Source organism: Mesitornis unicolor, unplaced genomic scaffold, assembly GCF_000695765.1.
Source record: "Mesitornis unicolor isolate BGI_N332 unplaced genomic scaffold, ASM69576v1 scaffold51289, whole genome shotgun sequence".
NCBI classification, from domain to species: domain Eukaryota; kingdom Metazoa; phylum Chordata; class Aves; order Mesitornithiformes; family Mesitornithidae; genus Mesitornis; species Mesitornis unicolor.
The window spans coordinates 53,099-71,445 of NW_010206317.1; the positions used below are offsets into that span (position 1 = coordinate 53,099).

General features: G+C 43.0%; 1 protein-coding gene across 1 annotated transcript in view; it reads left to right on the top strand.

Annotated features, from left to right (window-relative positions):
* Positions 1-18,347, top strand: part of SLC15A2 (solute carrier family 15 (oligopeptide transporter), member 2) — a 39,170-nt gene that overhangs the window by 9,855 nt on the left and 10,968 nt on the right. The window contains exons 6-16 of the mRNA XM_010191687.1: positions 2,403-2,493; positions 4,653-4,730; positions 7,303-7,385; positions 8,611-8,697; positions 9,031-9,120; positions 9,470-9,514; positions 11,751-11,783; positions 12,810-12,898; positions 14,857-14,938; positions 16,870-16,995; positions 17,787-17,951. Of these exons, the coding sequence (XP_010189989.1) occupies positions 2,403-2,493; positions 4,653-4,730; positions 7,303-7,385; positions 8,611-8,697; positions 9,031-9,120; positions 9,470-9,514; positions 11,751-11,783; positions 12,810-12,898; positions 14,857-14,938; positions 16,870-16,995; positions 17,787-17,951 (969 nt within the window). The remainder of the gene's footprint in view (positions 1-2,402; positions 2,494-4,652; positions 4,731-7,302; positions 7,386-8,610; positions 8,698-9,030; positions 9,121-9,469; positions 9,515-11,750; positions 11,784-12,809; positions 12,899-14,856; positions 14,939-16,869; positions 16,996-17,786; positions 17,952-18,347) is intronic.

Sequence of the window (18,347 nt, forward strand, 5' to 3'; positions counted from 1 at the left end):
AAAGTAGATTTATCTGCAGGAGGCTTCCAAGCATCTTTATCTATGGGTTTAGAAGTCCAAGTTAAAACTGCCTGAACAAAATGATACTTAAGGTATGTTATATGAATGCAAAGGCTGCTGTGCATATTAATTAAGCACCAAAGCTGCTTTCAAACAGTGTGATATGGTGTTTAAGGTACTAAATAGCTTTCTCTTTGTTTCTTTATTTTCCGGTTGCCAAGGAGATCAGGATTATTGTGTCCGGTACCTTTTCTCAAATTAGCTAATCCAAATCATGTTGTTAGTGTACGTCTGCTCCAAAGATTAAGAAAATAAGGGAATTATTTTTTTCCAATGAATGCAAGCTGCTGGGTCATTATTTCTGTACTCACTTCTGCTTTTCTCTGACATTTTTTTCCATCACTGGAATCTGAAAATGTGTGAAATAAGATGTCCCAAATTCTTTATGCATCACTATTCTCTTCTCTTACCAGCAAATACTTTTTGGTAATTGTTGCTGTAGACTTTATCATGTCAAGAGCTGCATGCTTGCATTTTCCCAAACTCTCAGAAATTCTGAGTTGCTCAGATATGAAGGGTTAGAGATACGCATGAGAATTTGACTAGAAGAGGGCAGGACTGCGAGGACTCCATTGCACCACGCATGTCAAGCCACGGCAGGGCTACTCTGGGAGTGGGAGAGATTGCTGAGGCTGCTTATTTCTCTGAATTTCCTTGTGATAACAAATAACTAGTCACAAAGGTAGAATGAAGGAGAAGAAAATATACTTTTACTAGCTTAACGTAGGAAGTTCCAGGTAATCAAAAACACTGGTAAGGACAGAGATTGAGTATAAGAGATACTAAGACCCAGTGCCGTTTGCTATTAACCATGGAAACATCATACAGATTATTATTATAAGACTTATGAATTTGTTAATCCAGGGCAAATAATTTATGTGCAATGTATGGATTAGATTGCTTGGGACACACTAGGAAATTATGGAAGAGCCAAATGCTTGTGTTGATGGGGTCTTCATAACTCTGCTGGGGAAAGGCAAAAAGGCCTTTTTCCAAGTGAGGGGACTCTCAGACTCCTTGGTGGGTGGCAGTGGATCCCAGGCTTCATTCCTTAAGAATCATCCTCTTTTAGCTGCCCTCAATTCTTCACATTTTCTCCTATTTTCTTACCTTGTGAGAATATTGTTGTCTCAGGGATTTGAAGGAAGCAGGATGGATCAGAAGGAGAGGGAACAGAACCAAGCCCCTGAGAAGCTTCTTCACAGTCCGCTAAGTTAAAGCTTCATATTCAAATGGTGCTCAGGCCATAAAGCTGTGTCCCTAAGGAGGCTCCCTCTGCCAGGCACCAAGTCATATCCCAAACAATTTGCCTACTACCTTTACAGGACCTGCTAACAGCTGAGGGAGAAGCCTAGACACATATGGAGTATATTGGCTGCCTGGGCTTGGGCTGTCCTTAAATGCCGATTTCATCAATTCAGGTGTCCCATAGCTGGTGGCACAGATGACCATGAGGTATGTCAGGTTGCCTGCTCTCCTTTCTCCACTCTGCTGGCCCACCCAGGCACAGGTAGAAGGTTTAGCACTGCGGATGTGCATGCAACTGTGCTTGTGTGTCTTCCCCCACAAACAAGGAGACACTGCTTTTGGTTCAACGCTCTCACACGTTACTCCTGCAAAAAGGACCAAACTCTGCATCGAGTTCTTGATTCCTTCCAAAATATTAATTATACATGAAGAAAGAAGATCATCAGGAATCCTTTGACTGAACCTTTGAACTATAATACGTTACAACATCAGTTAAATTCTGAACTCCTAGAGTTCATCCCTTCATCAGGCTCTTGAATTTGCTCCTGTAGATTTAATTTACTCTATTAGTTCGAGGTTGACTGGTCTCAACTTGGTAATCTCCTGCTTGATGGATACCTCTCATTTGCTGGTACTCTCATCTATGCTGTCATTACCAGCTCCTCAAGATACACAGGCTTCTTTTTCTATTTCTATACAGGAGGGGGGGGGCAGGGAAGGAGCTCAGGCACAGTAAGAAATTATGACCTTGTCAAACCATGCCAAATTGGATTGAATTAGGTGACAGAGAATCTGAGTTACGCTACTTGTTCTGAATAAGTAAATGCTTTCCCCTCCCTCCAATCTCATAACAGTCTTGAAGCAGTGGCTTTTCCTCTGAAATGCCAAAAAGCCCCAAAGTGCTTCTCAAGTAACATGAGCTGATTTGTGTGAGCATTTACCATCACCTGAACGCAAGCTTGTTTGCTTAACATTTTATGCACTGCGTGTCAATATTTACCCAGCCTTCCTAACAAGAGAATTGATAGTGTTCAATTTGCAAGCCCAATGCTGTGTGTTAGCTGTGACATTGTTATTGTCTTCTCTTGTTTTAGACCTCGGAGAGAAGCAAGTTTTTTTCCATCTTCTATTTATCCATTAATGCTGGAAGTTTGATCTCCACGTTTGTAACTCCTGTATTAAGAGGTCAGTGTTGATTTAGAATAAGACAATAAATTAGCTGCCCTCTGACTACTCTCCTGTGCATAGTTAGGCACTTACGACAACTAAATGGCAGAAATTACATTATCTGTGGAGTGGCCAGTGTATTGCATTTACGCCTTGTTAATCCTGCCTTAGCAGCGTAACAGATTTATGACACTAGCAGACAAGTCACAGAAACTATATTTCTGGTTGTATTTCAAAGCCAACCTGAACTATATAATTAAAATATGAAAGGCAGAAGGACCTGTGTGGTCATCTAATTCTCCCCATTGTCAGTGAAGAATTATTTGCCCGTCTTGCCTGCAGGTAGCCTGGGGATGGGAACTGATCTCTGCTGTCCTGTGCAGGTGGCAGGGCCAAAAAATTTAGCAGGGCTGTTTTGGAGTCCTACCTTCTCTCTCCCACAGGGTGCTGCTGACTTCTGGAGGGCTCTGTCCTGGCACACAGGCGTGTCTGTGAGGGTCTGCTTGCAAGATTGCAGCCCTGAGCAACTAGGCTTGAAGACAAAGCACAGGCCAATGCCCCACTTAAGACCTACTTTACATTCAAGCCAGCTTGCACAACCTTTTTTAGTCCCTGAGTCTTGCTACACTTACTTCTTTGTACCACAGTGCTTGGAAGCCAAGTGGATTGGCAGCTCCAAGTGCAGACACAGAGGCAGAGCAGCAGGCTATAAGTGATGGGGATGGGGACAGGGACAAGGTAGCCTTCACACTTAGTAGCAATTTTTTTCATTCCATCCTGTGGCCTCCAGGAAGCTTTCTTTGTTCGAAGTGGTTATTTTAACAGGCTGTTCATTTCACAAGGCTGTGGGCGATTGTACTTGTCTCATATTTACACCATGTGTACAGGCAAAGACAAGTGCTGTATATCTTGCTCTTTCTCTCACCAGTGTCCCCAGCTCAGCGTTTTGTTGAGAAGGGACATTTGCTCAATGTGGTCAGTGAGTAGATGAGAATCCAGTCCCCTTCAAACATCAAAACCTGTGGCAATATAGGCTAGCAATAAACTAGTTGCAACATGGAAATCAGGTGGAGAGGATGGTGAAAGTAAAATTTCTGCTAAGCGTGAAAGCTTTTCTTGGAAGAGGAACAGATGCAGTTCCTAGACATTTGGCAGAAATGTGGAATATATACTTTTAGGTGGAGAAGTCCAACTCATTTTTCATGTCGAAGGTTCAGTGTGCTCATAATGTCTCACTACCAACTTTGAGTTCAGCTAATTTGCTGAAAATAAGTAAATAAATGCTATGCATGCACACAGCTGTGCAGCTGACCGTGAGTGCCCAGGGACAACAAACAGGAAAAACTGAGGGCTTCATGGGTCGGTTTCCTGTTAACTATGTTGGCTTATTTTAGCCATTTTATTATTACTCCATGTAAGAACACAGTAATTTGTAGCCAGTGACATATGAACACGGACTCTGCTGCTGGCTTGCTGTTTGCAACTGGACCTCTAAATTCAGATGGTGCAAGAACTGACCTGGTTCAAGAGGTGCAGGGTTTCAGTGAACCATAGCTCAAATTGATCAAAGCCATGCTGTAACAAACCTGGTTTCTTTATGGGTGATTGCAGGACCTGACATTTGGAGCAGGCTGCCTCTAGTGAGATTGGGAAGGTGGTGAGAAAGGGGACTAGAGTGTTAAGACTAATCTTGTGGTCCTTCTTATTTAGTAGAGGTATTGGCTTCAACTTTGTCCACTGTAGATCACTGTGAAAGCAGATTCAGGTTTTTAGCTCAATAACTCATGCAGCTGGCACAAATAATGTGGAAACATGGTACTGGTTATTTAGATCTAGGCAAATACAGAATGGCTTCAGGTTATCTTTAAATGTTGCGGGTTTTTTCCCCAATTACAGTTCCTACTACTTCATTTTACCTATTTGTCTGCCCTTTCCCTTGTACCATTCTCATCCATATCCCATTATCAGCTGCTTTTGCTGGCAGACACTAACCCTGCTTCCAAATTGTCTTCATCAAGGGAGGACTACTGTTTCAAGGAGATTCAATTCAGTGTCAAGCACCAGCAAAGAAGATTTAAAGCCAGAGGAAGTAACTGATTTAGGGGAAGCAAATCCAAGGCCCCAGTAACATAAGTCTGACTGTAATGAGGTACTTATATTTCTGACTTCTTTTTCAGGGGATGTGAAATGTTTTGGAGAGGATTGTTATGCACTGGCTTTTGGTGTCCCAGCAGCACTGATGGTGTTGGCACTTGGTGAGTGGAAACAATAATACAAATGCACAAATTTACTAGCTCTAGATGGATACTGCAATGTGAAACTTAAGGGTTCAAGGTCATCTATCAATTCCACAGTTCAGAACAGCAAGAAAAATCACTAGTTCACTTAGAGGTGGGCAGATCATGGTTTTACTGCAATCCTTTTCATGATATGAATGAGAGGGTGGTCTGGTGGATGTTTCACAATACAATTGCCTTGCTCTATAAAGCAAAGGGAGGCACCAAAATGATTCTCTTTATGGCTTGCAGCTTTGCCTATGAGCAGGCTTGGCCTTTGAACTGCAATCTGAGCAGTCCTCTGAGTTTCTCAGCTTAGAGACAAGAAGCTTAGCATGACACTTCTTACCTCTCCACAGGCTCTTTGCAGCTTGGGGTCATCTCTAATGGCTCAAACTTTTGCTTCAGAATCTGTATGCCACTCAGAAATCACAGAAGGAACTGAATGGGATGTAGCTTTATTCTGGGCTGTCTCACTTTGCTTGGCTGAAGTGATTCACACAATTACAGTGGCAGCTTATTACTATGTTGCAATAAAAAGCCCTTATTGTCCAAGTGTCAGGAGACAGCCACAATCACCTTACTTCGTAAAGCTTACATCTTAGCCCCATTAATGTACTTGTCAAGATTTCTTCTTTAACTCTTATAAAATACTCAGCAATTTCTACATTCTTACCCTTACTCCTTGGTAGCAAACACAGTGGACACCCCATTAGCTTTAGTTTCACAGAGGCAAGCTACTGAGGGGAGCAGTCCCCTTATTACACTGTGAGAAGTTTTAACACAGCATGAGGTGACTTCTCATTCAGCTTGTTAGCTTAATTGAGAGACCAAGCAATTGTGTGATTTCACCCCAGTATCTGTGATTTAAAAAGTTTGTCCCCCAGAGAATATGAATGTTGCTCTCCCCGCTCAAAATTCTGTCAGAGAGTAGAATCAGGACACTAGAGAAATGTCATAAGGCCACAGCTAATGTTACAGCAATTATTTTTTAAAAAAGTGCATGGTCACAGGCCTGAAAAGCTTCTCATTTCCCCTGTGGCCTGTTCCTATCAGTTTAAGGCAGCACAGGCTCCTCTGTGCACCACTGTTGTGATGGTTGTTTCTAGCAGGGGAGTAGTTGCAGTTCTGGTGAAGGCATCAATCAAATGTGTTTTTAGCTAATGTCCTCCTGCCAGGTCCCATGGCCTGCCCGGCAAAGCAGCTCTGTGTTCTTTTGTAACACGCTAAAATGCTCTTGGAAGTGATATATTTGACTATGTGAGCAGCATGCAGAACTGGAGAAAATACACTTCCAGCCCTGACTGGCCCTCTCCCTGTGATGATGGAGAGCAAGGATAGATTTAGAGGCAGAATGAAAATCTTCTAGCATAAGATGTCTGCTTAAGCTTCTGAAAGATGGGGAAAGATTGATACTATTTAATTCCAAATGCCAAACCTAAGCAGGAACCTCAGTTCCCAAAGGAGTCAACGTCATGACCAAAAGGCACTTCAGCAAACCTCCTGAATCACCTTTTAGAGGTGCCGCCAGGTCCACGGGGAAATGCTAAAAATTAGGTAGTGCAACTACCCCCTCTGGGTGACTTTGGACAAGACTGCAACTCGCCTAAACTGACTTCAAAGGTTTCTCTGACAGTTCTGCAAGTCAAAACTGGATGTGAAGGGTCTTCTTAGTCAGAAATGAGAAATGGTGAGTGCCGTGCATTGTTCCAGGCCTCCTGTGTTAGGACAGAGGTGACTGCTTTTCTCCACTGGCTGTGGACTGACCCAGACAATTGGGTTAGTTTAAAATGTTGAGATTGGTTTGTTACATGGATTTCATGCTCAGCTTCTATTGTGCTGCTCCCTGCTAATGTCTTTGGAATTGCAATGTGCTCAGAGGCTCTCAGAGAGCAGGACAAATGATATGTAATCAGATAGCCCCCTCTCTGACAGGATTTTGAAGCCTCAGTCCAATATTCTTTGTGCTTTGAGGGAGAAAACCAAACCAAAGCAATATCTTAAATTGTATATCCCTTCAGGGAAACCATAAATTGAGGTAATTTCTGTTAACACCCGTGTGTGATGCAGTGACCTTCCTGGCAGTTTCCATTGAAATGTCTGTGAGATGCAAGTACACAGAGCCCATGAAGGATCTGGGTTAATCCTCACATGGCTGCAATGACTCAGGGCTGATTTTCAACATCAGATGCAGCATTTCAGTGTGGATTGTATTTTAATTTTAGCCCACAATTAACATAGATGGGGGAAATTTTCAAAGTTTTGATTCCCAGCATGAATCAGATGTAGAGGTGCGTGTTGTGCCAGAGCAGACCACGAGAAGATGATGGTGACTTTCTGGGGATCACACTGCCTCTTGTAGGATGTTAATTTTCTTCCATCTGAAGGCATTAAAGGAGTCCTATATATTTGTTTTATTAAAAGTGCAATCCTGTAAGCCCCATGGGGAGAGGATACCTGTCAAATACAGTGGTGAGGGATCCTTCCCAGAAGCCAGTGCAGGACTGAGCCTCAGTCATGGGAATTCCTATTTGATTATAATATTTTTCAGTTGTGTTCATTGCTGGAAATGGACTGTACAGAAAAACGCCACCACAAGGGAACGTCTTACTTGAAGTGTGCAATTGCATCGGCGTAAGTGTGTGCCATTCTCTCTTTTTTGTGCGTGACTGAGGTTACAGGTCAGAAAAATGCGAAGAGAAAGAGGAGGTGACATCTGGAGTTCTTCTTTATGCTGCTCCTAGATGTCTTGCTGACGAGGTGTAAGGAATAAGAAACACATTTACGTCCCACTTTATTCTTTCAACATTTCCTTAGCTCCATGAACTGTTCAGTTGATGTTGGTAGAAACACTAGTGGCAGATGCTGGTGGAGGCAGAACTGAAAGGAAAATTCATAAACTCTCAGAGTATCAGATATATGACTCATTTGTTTTCAGCTGAATAATTTCACTGAAGTTTATCAGCTCAGCAGACAGTAATAGTACACATTCATATTATGCACATTCAGCATGTTCATGTAAATGCAAGAGACACCTGCTGAAGTCACATTATAGCCTTATCAATTATTTTTCATCGAGTGTGAACTGAATATAGTATGTGGAAAAATACTCCTATTATTAGGTTGATAATGATGTTTGTTTTACAGGAAGCTGCTGATAACAGCAGATGTTTTCTTTTTACCTAGGCCAATCCTAGTGACAGATTTACCTTGTGGAAACAAGCCAGATCTTAAGGATAGGACTTCTAAGTGAGATCTGCCACTTTTTTTGCCAGCGTGGCTGTATTCAGTGTGTTCAGTGACTGGAGCACACAGCACAAACAAACAAGTTACAAGTTTGGTGTTACTGATTTCTCCTCCAGTGAGAAACCAACTTGAAAGCTGGTCTAGGAGTGAATGAGACATGAGCTGCACCAGGATTATGCAAAGAAAGGTCTACAGAACAAGAGGGAGTGCAAGTTCTGGTTTTGACATTGCTTTCAATAATGAAGCATTTCCTCCCCAGCACAGTGATCAATCTGACAGGTGCTTTTTGGAAGATAACGGATGAAATTATGTTTAAAATTTTAAATCAAGGACGAAACAATTTTTGGTGGCTAGTGTCAGATTTGTCTCCAAGAGACAAGCCCATGAGGTAGTTCATTCCCACATCTTACCTTTCATCAACCAATGTCACAGAAACTTCCCTGCAGAAAATTGGTCATAAAGCATCCAATCGGAGATTTTGGAAGTGTCCAGCCAAACCCCTGCAATTTTCTGGCACTGATTACATTTGGGGATGGGGAGGGCAGTCTTGAGTTGGGAATGTAGCAAGGGCAGATGTGCCATGAGGGAGTTACTCACCTGTTTTTCTCCCTAGTTTGCTATTAAAAACCGGCTGAAAAACCGCTCCCGTCAGATTCCAAAGAGAGATCACTGGCTGGACTGGGCGTCAGAAAAATACTCAGTAAGCAGTGCTCTGCCTGGCAGATTTGGATGGGGGAAGTGTGGAAATGGGCAAACAGACAGGGGAGGCTGTAAGACTGGCCTGGCCACACCACTCCTCACACGCACCAGGCTCTCATTTATCCTGTCCCTTCCCACATCTGTACTCTCCTGACCCTTAATGGACACTTTAGGTGCTGCACTGAAATGCAGAAATGCAAATATGTCCAAGATCACAAATAAGTGCGATGAATAACTGCCATGGAGAAAGAAATAGAATCTCTCATGCTTTGTGGCTTGAATCACCTTTTGGCTTTTCAGCCCTATCTCACCTTTTTGCCTATTCTCTTTATAGAAACAGCTGATTGAGGAGGTTAAAATGGTGACACGCGTTCTCTTCCTCTTCATACCACTGCCAATGTTCTGGGCCCTGTTTGATCAGCAGGTACAGTACGGTGTGTTGCAGGTCTGCCTGCTGGTCTGAGTTTGCACTCTTGTCCTTGCAAGGTAACACCAAAGCATGCTGGAGGCTCAGTGCCACGGTTCTACCAGGTGTTCAAGGGCTTGCTAAGGCAGTACCCACCATCACTGCTGGCCATACTTTCACAGTCCTGCTGAATGTCTGGCACAGGAGGGTGAGAGGAAGAATATTCCCTGCCTACTGGCAGGTGTTACAGGGAAGGGAAGGAATAAATGTGAAATAAGACCTCAAGCACTGTTGTCTTCTGTGTCCCCATGTTTTCTTGTCCCATAGGACCTCTTGAAAGCTTCACAACTGTCTGTTTTCTCCTTAGGGATCCAGGTGGACTTTGCAAGCCACAAAAATGAATGCTGATTTTGTAAGTACTCATGTCACCAGGGCTGGTAAGACTAATAGTGACATCACTGCTCTTGCTTTTTAACTGAAGTCTCGCAGTACTAAGAGTGTCTTCTTGATGGGTCTGGGTGAGTTGCACTTTTGGTGATTAGAAATGAAAGGCTCTCTGCAGCTGTGTTCAATTCATCACAGTACATTTTGGTAAGGGGTGGAGGTTGGGGAGCCTTCTAAGTCAAGAGTGCTGCCCTACTGGTGACCGGTTGCTCTGTGTCCTTGAGCAGGTAGCCTGCAACCCCCACCGAAGATGGAGAGGTGAGGGAAAGCTCACACAGCCCTTGTAAGGTGTAACTAGAGCTATTTTAGTTGTAAATATCTGCTTGTCTTACTTGGTGATACATTAATGAAGCCTCTCAAAACCAGCTGGAATCTTGTGTATAGGGTAGTGATGTGATGAGGATTAATTAGTTAGTAGCCATAAAGTTCTTCAAAGATGTGAATGAAAAATGGTACAAGATGCAATGGCAGATAAATGTGGATCAGCTATCTGCCTAAAGGTGCCACCATACAGGACTGATTTCCACACATATATGTTTCAACAGGCCGTCTATATCTAACCTGTGGATGCTCACATCAGAATTTAGGATTGTAAATGCTCATTTTCCAGTTTAAAATTGAATTAAGGCCCAAAATTTGAGCCCTTCTATGTCACTCCTGTTAAAAATTGTCCTCTTAGCATGTGATACTCATTAGGCTTAATTAATTCAAATGAGGCATGAAAAAGATTACACCTTGGGTAATATTTATCCACCTCAGAAAGACAAAACAGTGACAATTCATGCAGTGTTTGTGATGTGTGTCTAAACCCTTTGTTTTCTGCTAGTTTCCTCACATGCACTTAGTGACCCTCTAGCAGAACATCAAAGAATCACCAGGTGTCACTTATTAAACTGTTCCTGGTGGAGAAGGACATATTCAGGGCTTTTCTGTCACACCAATTTGGATAGATTTTTGGTTCCTGTTTCAGTCTCATTCCCTCTCCACTGGTGAGTTGAAATCACTCATTAAGGTGAGAATTAAATGCACCACTGGGGTGATCCCACCATTAGGTTTGTTGGAGTTCATATTCGTAATATTCCATGTTTTTCCCTTCTGCAGACAAAGGGCTCAGCTAGGAAGTCTGGAGTTAAACAGAGGATGATTTAGTGTGAGATGAAATATTTGCAGGCTTGTTTCCTAATGGCACATTTGTATAGTGTGCATAAAGTAGCAAAAAGGGATACTTGCCTGATATTTTCAATGGCAAGGCTCCTTTGCTGTGATCAGCAGTTTCCACTCTCTCAGGAGGCAGCTGCTGGCAGAGACAGGCATCCATTCCAGATTCAGCTCAGGACAAGCCTGGCAGACAGGAGAAAAACCTGGAAAGATATTATTTTCTTCCTAATTTCCCCCTGTCTTCTCTTCATCTTAATGTCAAATGAGAAGCATTGCATGGAGTTCAGACAAATACCAGCCCCTCTTTGGAGACAGCTCATTGGTCCCTCTTGAGGAGTGGGGTCTCTTTTGGGGAGTGTGATCCCTCTGTCCATCCCTGTCGACCTAGCCCAATTGTGGGGGCTGGATACAGTGATGCAAAGGTGATGCACTTCTTATAACCTTTAGGACTCTTGGCTCAAACCAAAAAGTCACAGTTGAGCAGTTGACCAAAGCCTAGTTGGGTGCTGTGGGCAGGTGGAGGGAGGAAAGAGGTGTTTGTGCTGCCCACTGGCTCAGGGGTGATCTTTTGTTATCCTTTTGGGGTGCTTGGGAGAATTGCCAACAGAGCTCAGAGGGTCCTGAAGTTTGAGAGCACTCACTTGCAGGATTTGGGCTTTTCCCATTAAAAAGGCAAGGAAGTAGGAAGCTCTAAGTCCAAATCCCAACTGGGATGCTAACATGCCTATTCCTCCCCATTCACCTAGTTCATGGCCTAGCCAGTCTGAAAGATGGGTCTCGGTACCTGTCACAGGCTGTGTCCCAACTGCCATATATCAAGGTGTGAGTGCAGCTTCCTTCTGCAAAATGATTCTTCTCATCAAGCACTGTGTCCTTTGATGACAAGTGCCAAGAGCACAACATCAGCCGCTAAAGCCAACATAAAGCATTTGAGGAAACCATCTTTGCTGCCAAGGCCTCTACTGGACTGGTTGCTTATTTGCTATATGCACTGTTATATTATGGTGTTTATGTATCACTTGAAATATCTTTTTTTTTTTTTTCAGGGAATATATGTCCTTCAGCCTGACCAAATGCAGGTAAAAGATACTACAGGGTAGGAAATAATCCTTAGAAATTTATTTTCTTTTCCTCTTTATTTTTCTTGAGGGACAAGTGGCCTTTCTCTGCTGCTTTTGAAGGCAATGACAGTGCTCCTGCTGACTGCTGTTTTGGACTCTGCCTTATTGCTCGCTAGCTATTTTGAAAGCGTAGTCTTGGGATTCAGAAGACCTCAAGGATGTCCTAACACAGAGATTTAATCCTGCAGAATAGTGCAGAGGAGAATATTGGAGAATACAAGCTGTGTCTCCTTTTAACACACCCCTGCTCTGGGATGAGCATTGTAGCTGAAATAGGTTTCCTTCCTCCCTTCCTGCAGGGCAGATGAGAATGTGAAGGCTCCAAGATGGTGCCATGTTGTCACAGTTGATTACAATTCTTACGCTGAACAGCTCTGGAGAAATTCAAAGCTGTTCTGTTCCTTGAAATCTTCCTTTGAAACTGAAGCAGCATCTTTCTCTCTGCTTGTTCTCCATCACACTCGGTTCTCTTGCTCTGCCGCTGCTGGCCAGAGCTTGTCTGGGCCTCCCAGGAGAAATGTAGTTCCTGAGGGATCACCAAACTGTGCGCGAGTGAGAGAAATTGCCAATCTCACAGAATAGTGCCTGTTCCTCAGGGATTTTGCTGAAGTCTCAAGATGTTTCGATTATCGCTGATTTCTTTTCAGGTCCCACCACAGCACCAAAGGTCACCTGTCCCTATTGACCGTGGGTTTTGTACTTTTAAAAAACATAATGCTTTGGTTCTGTCTTTGGGGAAATGTGGCCAGTGATGCTTGCTTACCTCTTGGAGGGGAGGATATAAAGAAAATGCATTCATGCCTGTGAAAACTAAATAGCAGGAGCTGCTGGAGTGCAAACTATGATTATATTCTAAAAGGATATTTTTAAGTGTTTGTCCATGTCCTTTCTGTAATGGAATTATTTCTGGAGGACAGTGCTTTATGAGTTTAATTACTGAAAGTTGCTTTCTAGTCACTAAACTCCCATTCTTTTGTATTACAGTTCTTAAATCCACTTCTTATTCTTGTCTTCATCCCAATTTTTGACCTTGGGCTCTACCCCCTGATAAACATGTGCAAATTTAATTTCACGTAAGTACTTGGGGACAATGCAGATGCCTCAGTTCTTATTCTCTTTCAGAAGGTGCGCAGAGTAGCTTTTAAGGAGAAGAAACACAAATTTCCATTCACCCTTCCTAGTACTTGCCTCTACTTCAGCCCCAGTAGGCAGCATTACCCTATTCCATAGGCCTTGGAAATTTCAGAGGGGAAAATTAAATGATGTTGGATTCTGCTCTGTACAGGTTTTCCCTAGAAGCAGATATGAACAGTCCTTCTTTGAATTTGATCAACAGGTTCTTTACCTTATCTCCTGTGTAACCCCTAAATATTCCCTGAAAGGTCCCTGTGGGAACAAATTCCCTGTCCTATGGTGATGTGAAAGCAAATTCCACACTACAGTCTGAATCAGAGAGTACATAAGGGAATTTCCATATGGCCCAAGCATTTTATTTCAGGTATATGTTAAGTGCAGTGGTGCAATAGAAGCAGACCCCCAGGTTGGCTCTGAGATCCACTTTATGCATTTTGGGGGATTTACTTCAGAGTATCTGCAGTCTGCATCTGCGGACTGATGCCCTTTAACAGTGGGAGTATGTTTTGTGCGCTCATGAAGTGCCTCTGCCAGTGCCATTTCAGCTGAAAGGAACCAAGTTTCTATGCTCCAGCATCACTTCTCAATGTGAACCACAGTGTGGGAAGGGTCGAAGAGTGGGAGATTGGCTTAAAAAGCATGTTCCTAATCCAAACTAAAATGCTGGTTAGACAAAACCACATAAAATGGGGGTGGAAGGAGCCTCAGAAGGCTACCCCTTCACCCTGCTGGTCCTCTCCCATCATGCTGTATTACTTGCTGCTAAAGACTTAGCAAAGACATAGTCCAGCGCTACGATGGTGCCCTGTGGAGGACACACATCAGAAGCTGTGCTTCTCCATGCTACCTCAGTGTGAGCCCATGCACTGGTCTGAGCTCTGCCTTAACAGAAAACTTCCTTCCTGATGACCAGTTCATAGACTGGTTCTCCCAGCAGCACAAACTCATGCACTGGTCAGGACTGCATGCTGGACTATCCAGCTTAGCTGTGGAAGTGGCTGTGGAAACACTGTAGCCTGCAGGGAGTTAGCCTATGTAACTGCAAAAGCTTGTGCTACAGAATCCCAGTGCCACATTGAAGATCAAACCAATTTTTTTTAATTACAAGTTGCAAGTGCTAAATGTTTTTTTTATCCCAGGGCATGTAACTGAGAGACAGAATTTGGGTTCCTAACCTGGATTTCCCACAGCCCAGTCAATCTGGAATATGAATCCAGGCTGTTACGAAGAGTGGAGACCACCAAATCTAGAAACAGAATTTTTTTCAAATCTCAACAACTCAATACTGAGTTTGGGCCTGCCATTCTGAACCTTTTCTTCTGCTTTATATCAGATTATCGCATGTAATTCTGGTAGAATTGCACTAGTTTTGCTCCGAGTTTGGAAGCAAGTTCTTACTCTCTAGAAATGTAAATGTACTGGCATGAGAAATAACACAGAATGATGCCACAGATGGTCAGAAACACTGATGACACAACCTATACATTTTTCTCCTCCTCATTCCTGCCACTGAATAGCGTGCTACTTTTCTTTTACCTTTTCCCAAAAGGGACTTGAAGATACATAATTTCTAGTGCTCTTTCCAGCATCACAGGTTAACATAATGCCATGAGCTATTCCCACTAGAAGAGCTAGGAATGAGATAATATGAAACTTGCAAGCAAAGAGCTTTTTTTCATGGCATATCAGTTTTAATTGGCCTCAGTGCTGGCCTCATACAGAATAATAGAATAGTTTTAAATTAAATGATTGGCAATTTAAACAGCACGTCATCCCCAGTGCCTTCTGTTGGACAGTTTAATACGTGGTTTTGACACCTCTTTGGCTCTGAGGAATGGTATTCTATATTTTGAATCATTTTTGTTTCTTAATGGCACCTCTTTCATTTGCTCTATAGACCTATTAGGAAAATGGCAACAGGTATGATCCTTGCAGGGGTGGCGTTTGGACTTGCAGCTATTATAGAAGTCAAAATAAATGTAAGTATAGCACAAGGAATTCCTCAGAAATACTTTATTTCCCTGGCTAGTTTTTATTGATGCCTGTTAGATAATCCCTTTAACCACTGTGTTCCTTGATCACAAATTTTAATGTGTTCTTTACAATTAAGCATACTGGTCCAGTTGCTAATGGTAATTCTTACTTTGTATACTTTTTCCTCTCTTTCTTTCTCTCTCTGTCTCTGCCTCTTTCTCTCTTTCTAGTCTTTGCAGTTTTGCTGTGCTGATCATCTGTATTGGTCTATATTCTAGATTTCCATCATCAAAGTGCTTGGCAGACATCTAGTTAATGCTAGTGATTAATTCCCAAAAGGTAGTCTGTTCTCTCTCCTATTTCTTGCTGAAGCTTGCCTATATTTTACCAGTTTTTGGGTTGTTTTTTTTGGAGGGGGGGGATGTGTGTGTGTAGTGGCTTTGGTTTTTTCATTTAATTCCTTTCCTACTTTAGGGTGGGGATGTGTTTCTTTACAAGCCAAATTGATTCTCCAGTGAGGCAGGTGTATGCAGTCACTTCTGTAGTCACAGGCATTGGGAATTGCCAGGCATCCCCAGACAGGATGGCAGCAAATCTCTTGTAAATTCAGTGTGAGCCCCTGCAGATTTGTACTGTTTGTTTCTGGCCCATGACCAGCCTTGTGCAGACTTGGCTGATCTTTGCTCATCAAAGTTCCTGAAGGATTAATTTTTAAAGCTTCCATGTATACTTAAAATGTTCTGTTAGAGTGGCTGGCACACAGCCCTGGATTAACGTCTGCTGGTTCCTCAGGTGAATCCACTGACAAGTCTCTGGCTGAAATGAGACACTGTGGGTTCAGGCCTTCTTTCTGATCTCTTTATATGAGCAAAGAAATGCTCTTGTTGCCATCACCAGCAGTTCTGGCTGAGCACTGGGAGTCTGCTCTGGCCGTGAGTGGCTCCTCTGGGCAGAAGCAAGGTGAGTTAGATATTTCCCCAGCCTGTGCATGGAAATTTTACCCTGAAGGCCACCAAAAGCTGTGGATGGACCATTGTGGCTTGGCTGTGGGTATTGCAGGCAAAAAGCCACAGTAATGGGATTTGCTGGATACCATTGCCCTGTTGGTCTAGAGCAGCATATGGGTACAAGGGAATCAGTATCACCCTATCTTCTCTGATAGTGTCACTGAGTTAGGTTCAGTCTACCCTGCCTGCAATACCCAAACTATAGGATGAGCTAGGAAAAAAAAAATAGTATTTCTGGCAGCTACTTGAGAATAAAGTAAGAAAAAAGGAGTTTAAAAAAGTAATTTTAGATTTGCAGGTAGTACAAGGCTGACAGTGATTGAAGTACTCTTTCTAGGAAGTGATTCCTGACAAAAAGATATACCTCTGTGCTGGAGGCATCATCCTCTCTTTCTCAGAAAACAGGGAGTAAGATCTATACAGTCAGCTGTTAGCGTGTGTGTCAAGTGATGCAAAAGCACTGGCTACAGACATGGAACTGGACTGGGATTTTCAGAACTGCTTAGCTTCTGGTCTAATTCTTTTCCTAGTCACTGACTGCAGTGGGAAATAATTATTCTGGTCACTGCTTTTGAAAGCTAAGCGCAGTTTTTTCTATTCTGATATAGCAGTTGGTTAGATCCAGGCACAAGGGACTTGTATAGTAAAAGCAGTGACTTTGTTCTACCTGCCGAGCAGGTGTGTAGCCTGTATGCTTAGTGGTGTGAAGAACAGTTTTTGGGAGGAACAATAGGTTGGCTATTGAACTACTATGAGGAAACCTTCCTAAGTAAGATTTATGTTCAGTTTTCTCTCAGTGCAACTTCTGATGAGGAAGAGATGGAAAAGTGTCATTACAGAGAGGAAGACTATTATGGCTAAAAATGAAGATATTAATAAAGTGCTAATAAAGCATACATATGGCACTTAAAGCCTTTTACTTTAATTAGGAAACTGATATGCCTCGGCTTGTCCCAGAAGAAAGTTTAATCCGGGTCCTGAATTTGGCAAAGAACCCTGTTCAGGTGACAATCCAAGACCAGGACCTATTTCAGCAGCCCGTGGAGGCTTTCCAGGTAAGCACATACGTGGTACTGGAAGACCTGACTTGCATCCCATCAACGAAAGGGTGGGCTTTTTTCCAGGTACTTTATTAGAAAGCCTACAAATGCTGAAGCTTGTTTTCCTCTACCGCCTTAGAAATGTGTGGGAATAGCTGTAAAACTGGAGCACATTTTCTCCATTGATGAGACAGGAATTGAAAGTCTGGAGACACATTTCCATGGCAAAGGAGGAAATAGCTAAATACATTCACCTGTAATTAGGAATAAAGGATACTTGTCCCAGGATGAGAATGTAGAGACATTCAGCTCACATCTCTGTGTTCAGACCAGGCATTGCTACTGGAGTCTGGATGGCATCTGAAAAGTATTTACCTGCAAAGGAGGAAAGAAATGGGAAGGCAGTTAACTGGGCCTGGGCACTGGGTTGTTTCCTTTTTCAACTTCCAGATTACTTTACAGGTCAGGCTAGTCTGGGACTGAGCTCAGCAGTCCACTGGCCACCAGCTGCCTGCCATGTTTTAGATGTGGCCCCATCGGGACAGAGCAGGGCCAGGGCAAAGTGTAGCAGTGGGCAGAGGGTGCACTCTGGCCTTTGGGTTGCATCCAGGCAGGTACTCCAAGTTCTGGCTTGATCAGCCCAAAGCCTGCACGTCAACATAGGTCCTTTGATGTAGAAGGCAGCTCTGGCTGTTAACTTTTCTTTACAGGCTTCTTTGAAGAGAGGATAGGGTTGCACTTGGTGGGAAGAGCTAGATCCTTTCCCATCTGAAGAGAGAGTGTAACCAAGTTTGTTTTTTCCACAGAACCCAGCTGAGTACTCAAAATTAATATTGAATGGAGAGCAACAGAGCCTTCACTTCACCCTGCAACATCAAGGATTGTCTCTTGCTTTTGACTACACTGTGAAGGAAAAATCAGTATACAGCTTAATTGTTTTTGAGGCAGAAGGAAGCCTATCAAGCCGCTTAGTGAGTGTGGGAGTGAAGTGTAAATATAGTATTAATTCAATGGCTGTGATGATACAATGGGGTAATGGGCTCATTAATTCATTTGCTCAGTTGCAATGTCTGTCTGATTGCTCTAAACCTGACTTCCTAGCTAGCGGCACTGGATCTGTACGCATTTCTGCTGGTTGATTAATAGAGGCGTTATGGCATCTGAGAGTTGCTGGGCACACTTTAATCTAGTCAGTGCTGCAGTGGGAGAGCAGAGTCATGCCTGCTAGGCAGCAGAGCTTGAGAAAACTGAGGAAACAGAGCCAGAGATTTTCCCCAAAAGATGGTTCTATAAAGCAAAGATGTTAAAGAGGCTCTAGGGCTGGGCATGGAATAAAAGCATCAGAGGAATGATTCCGGGTTTAGTTA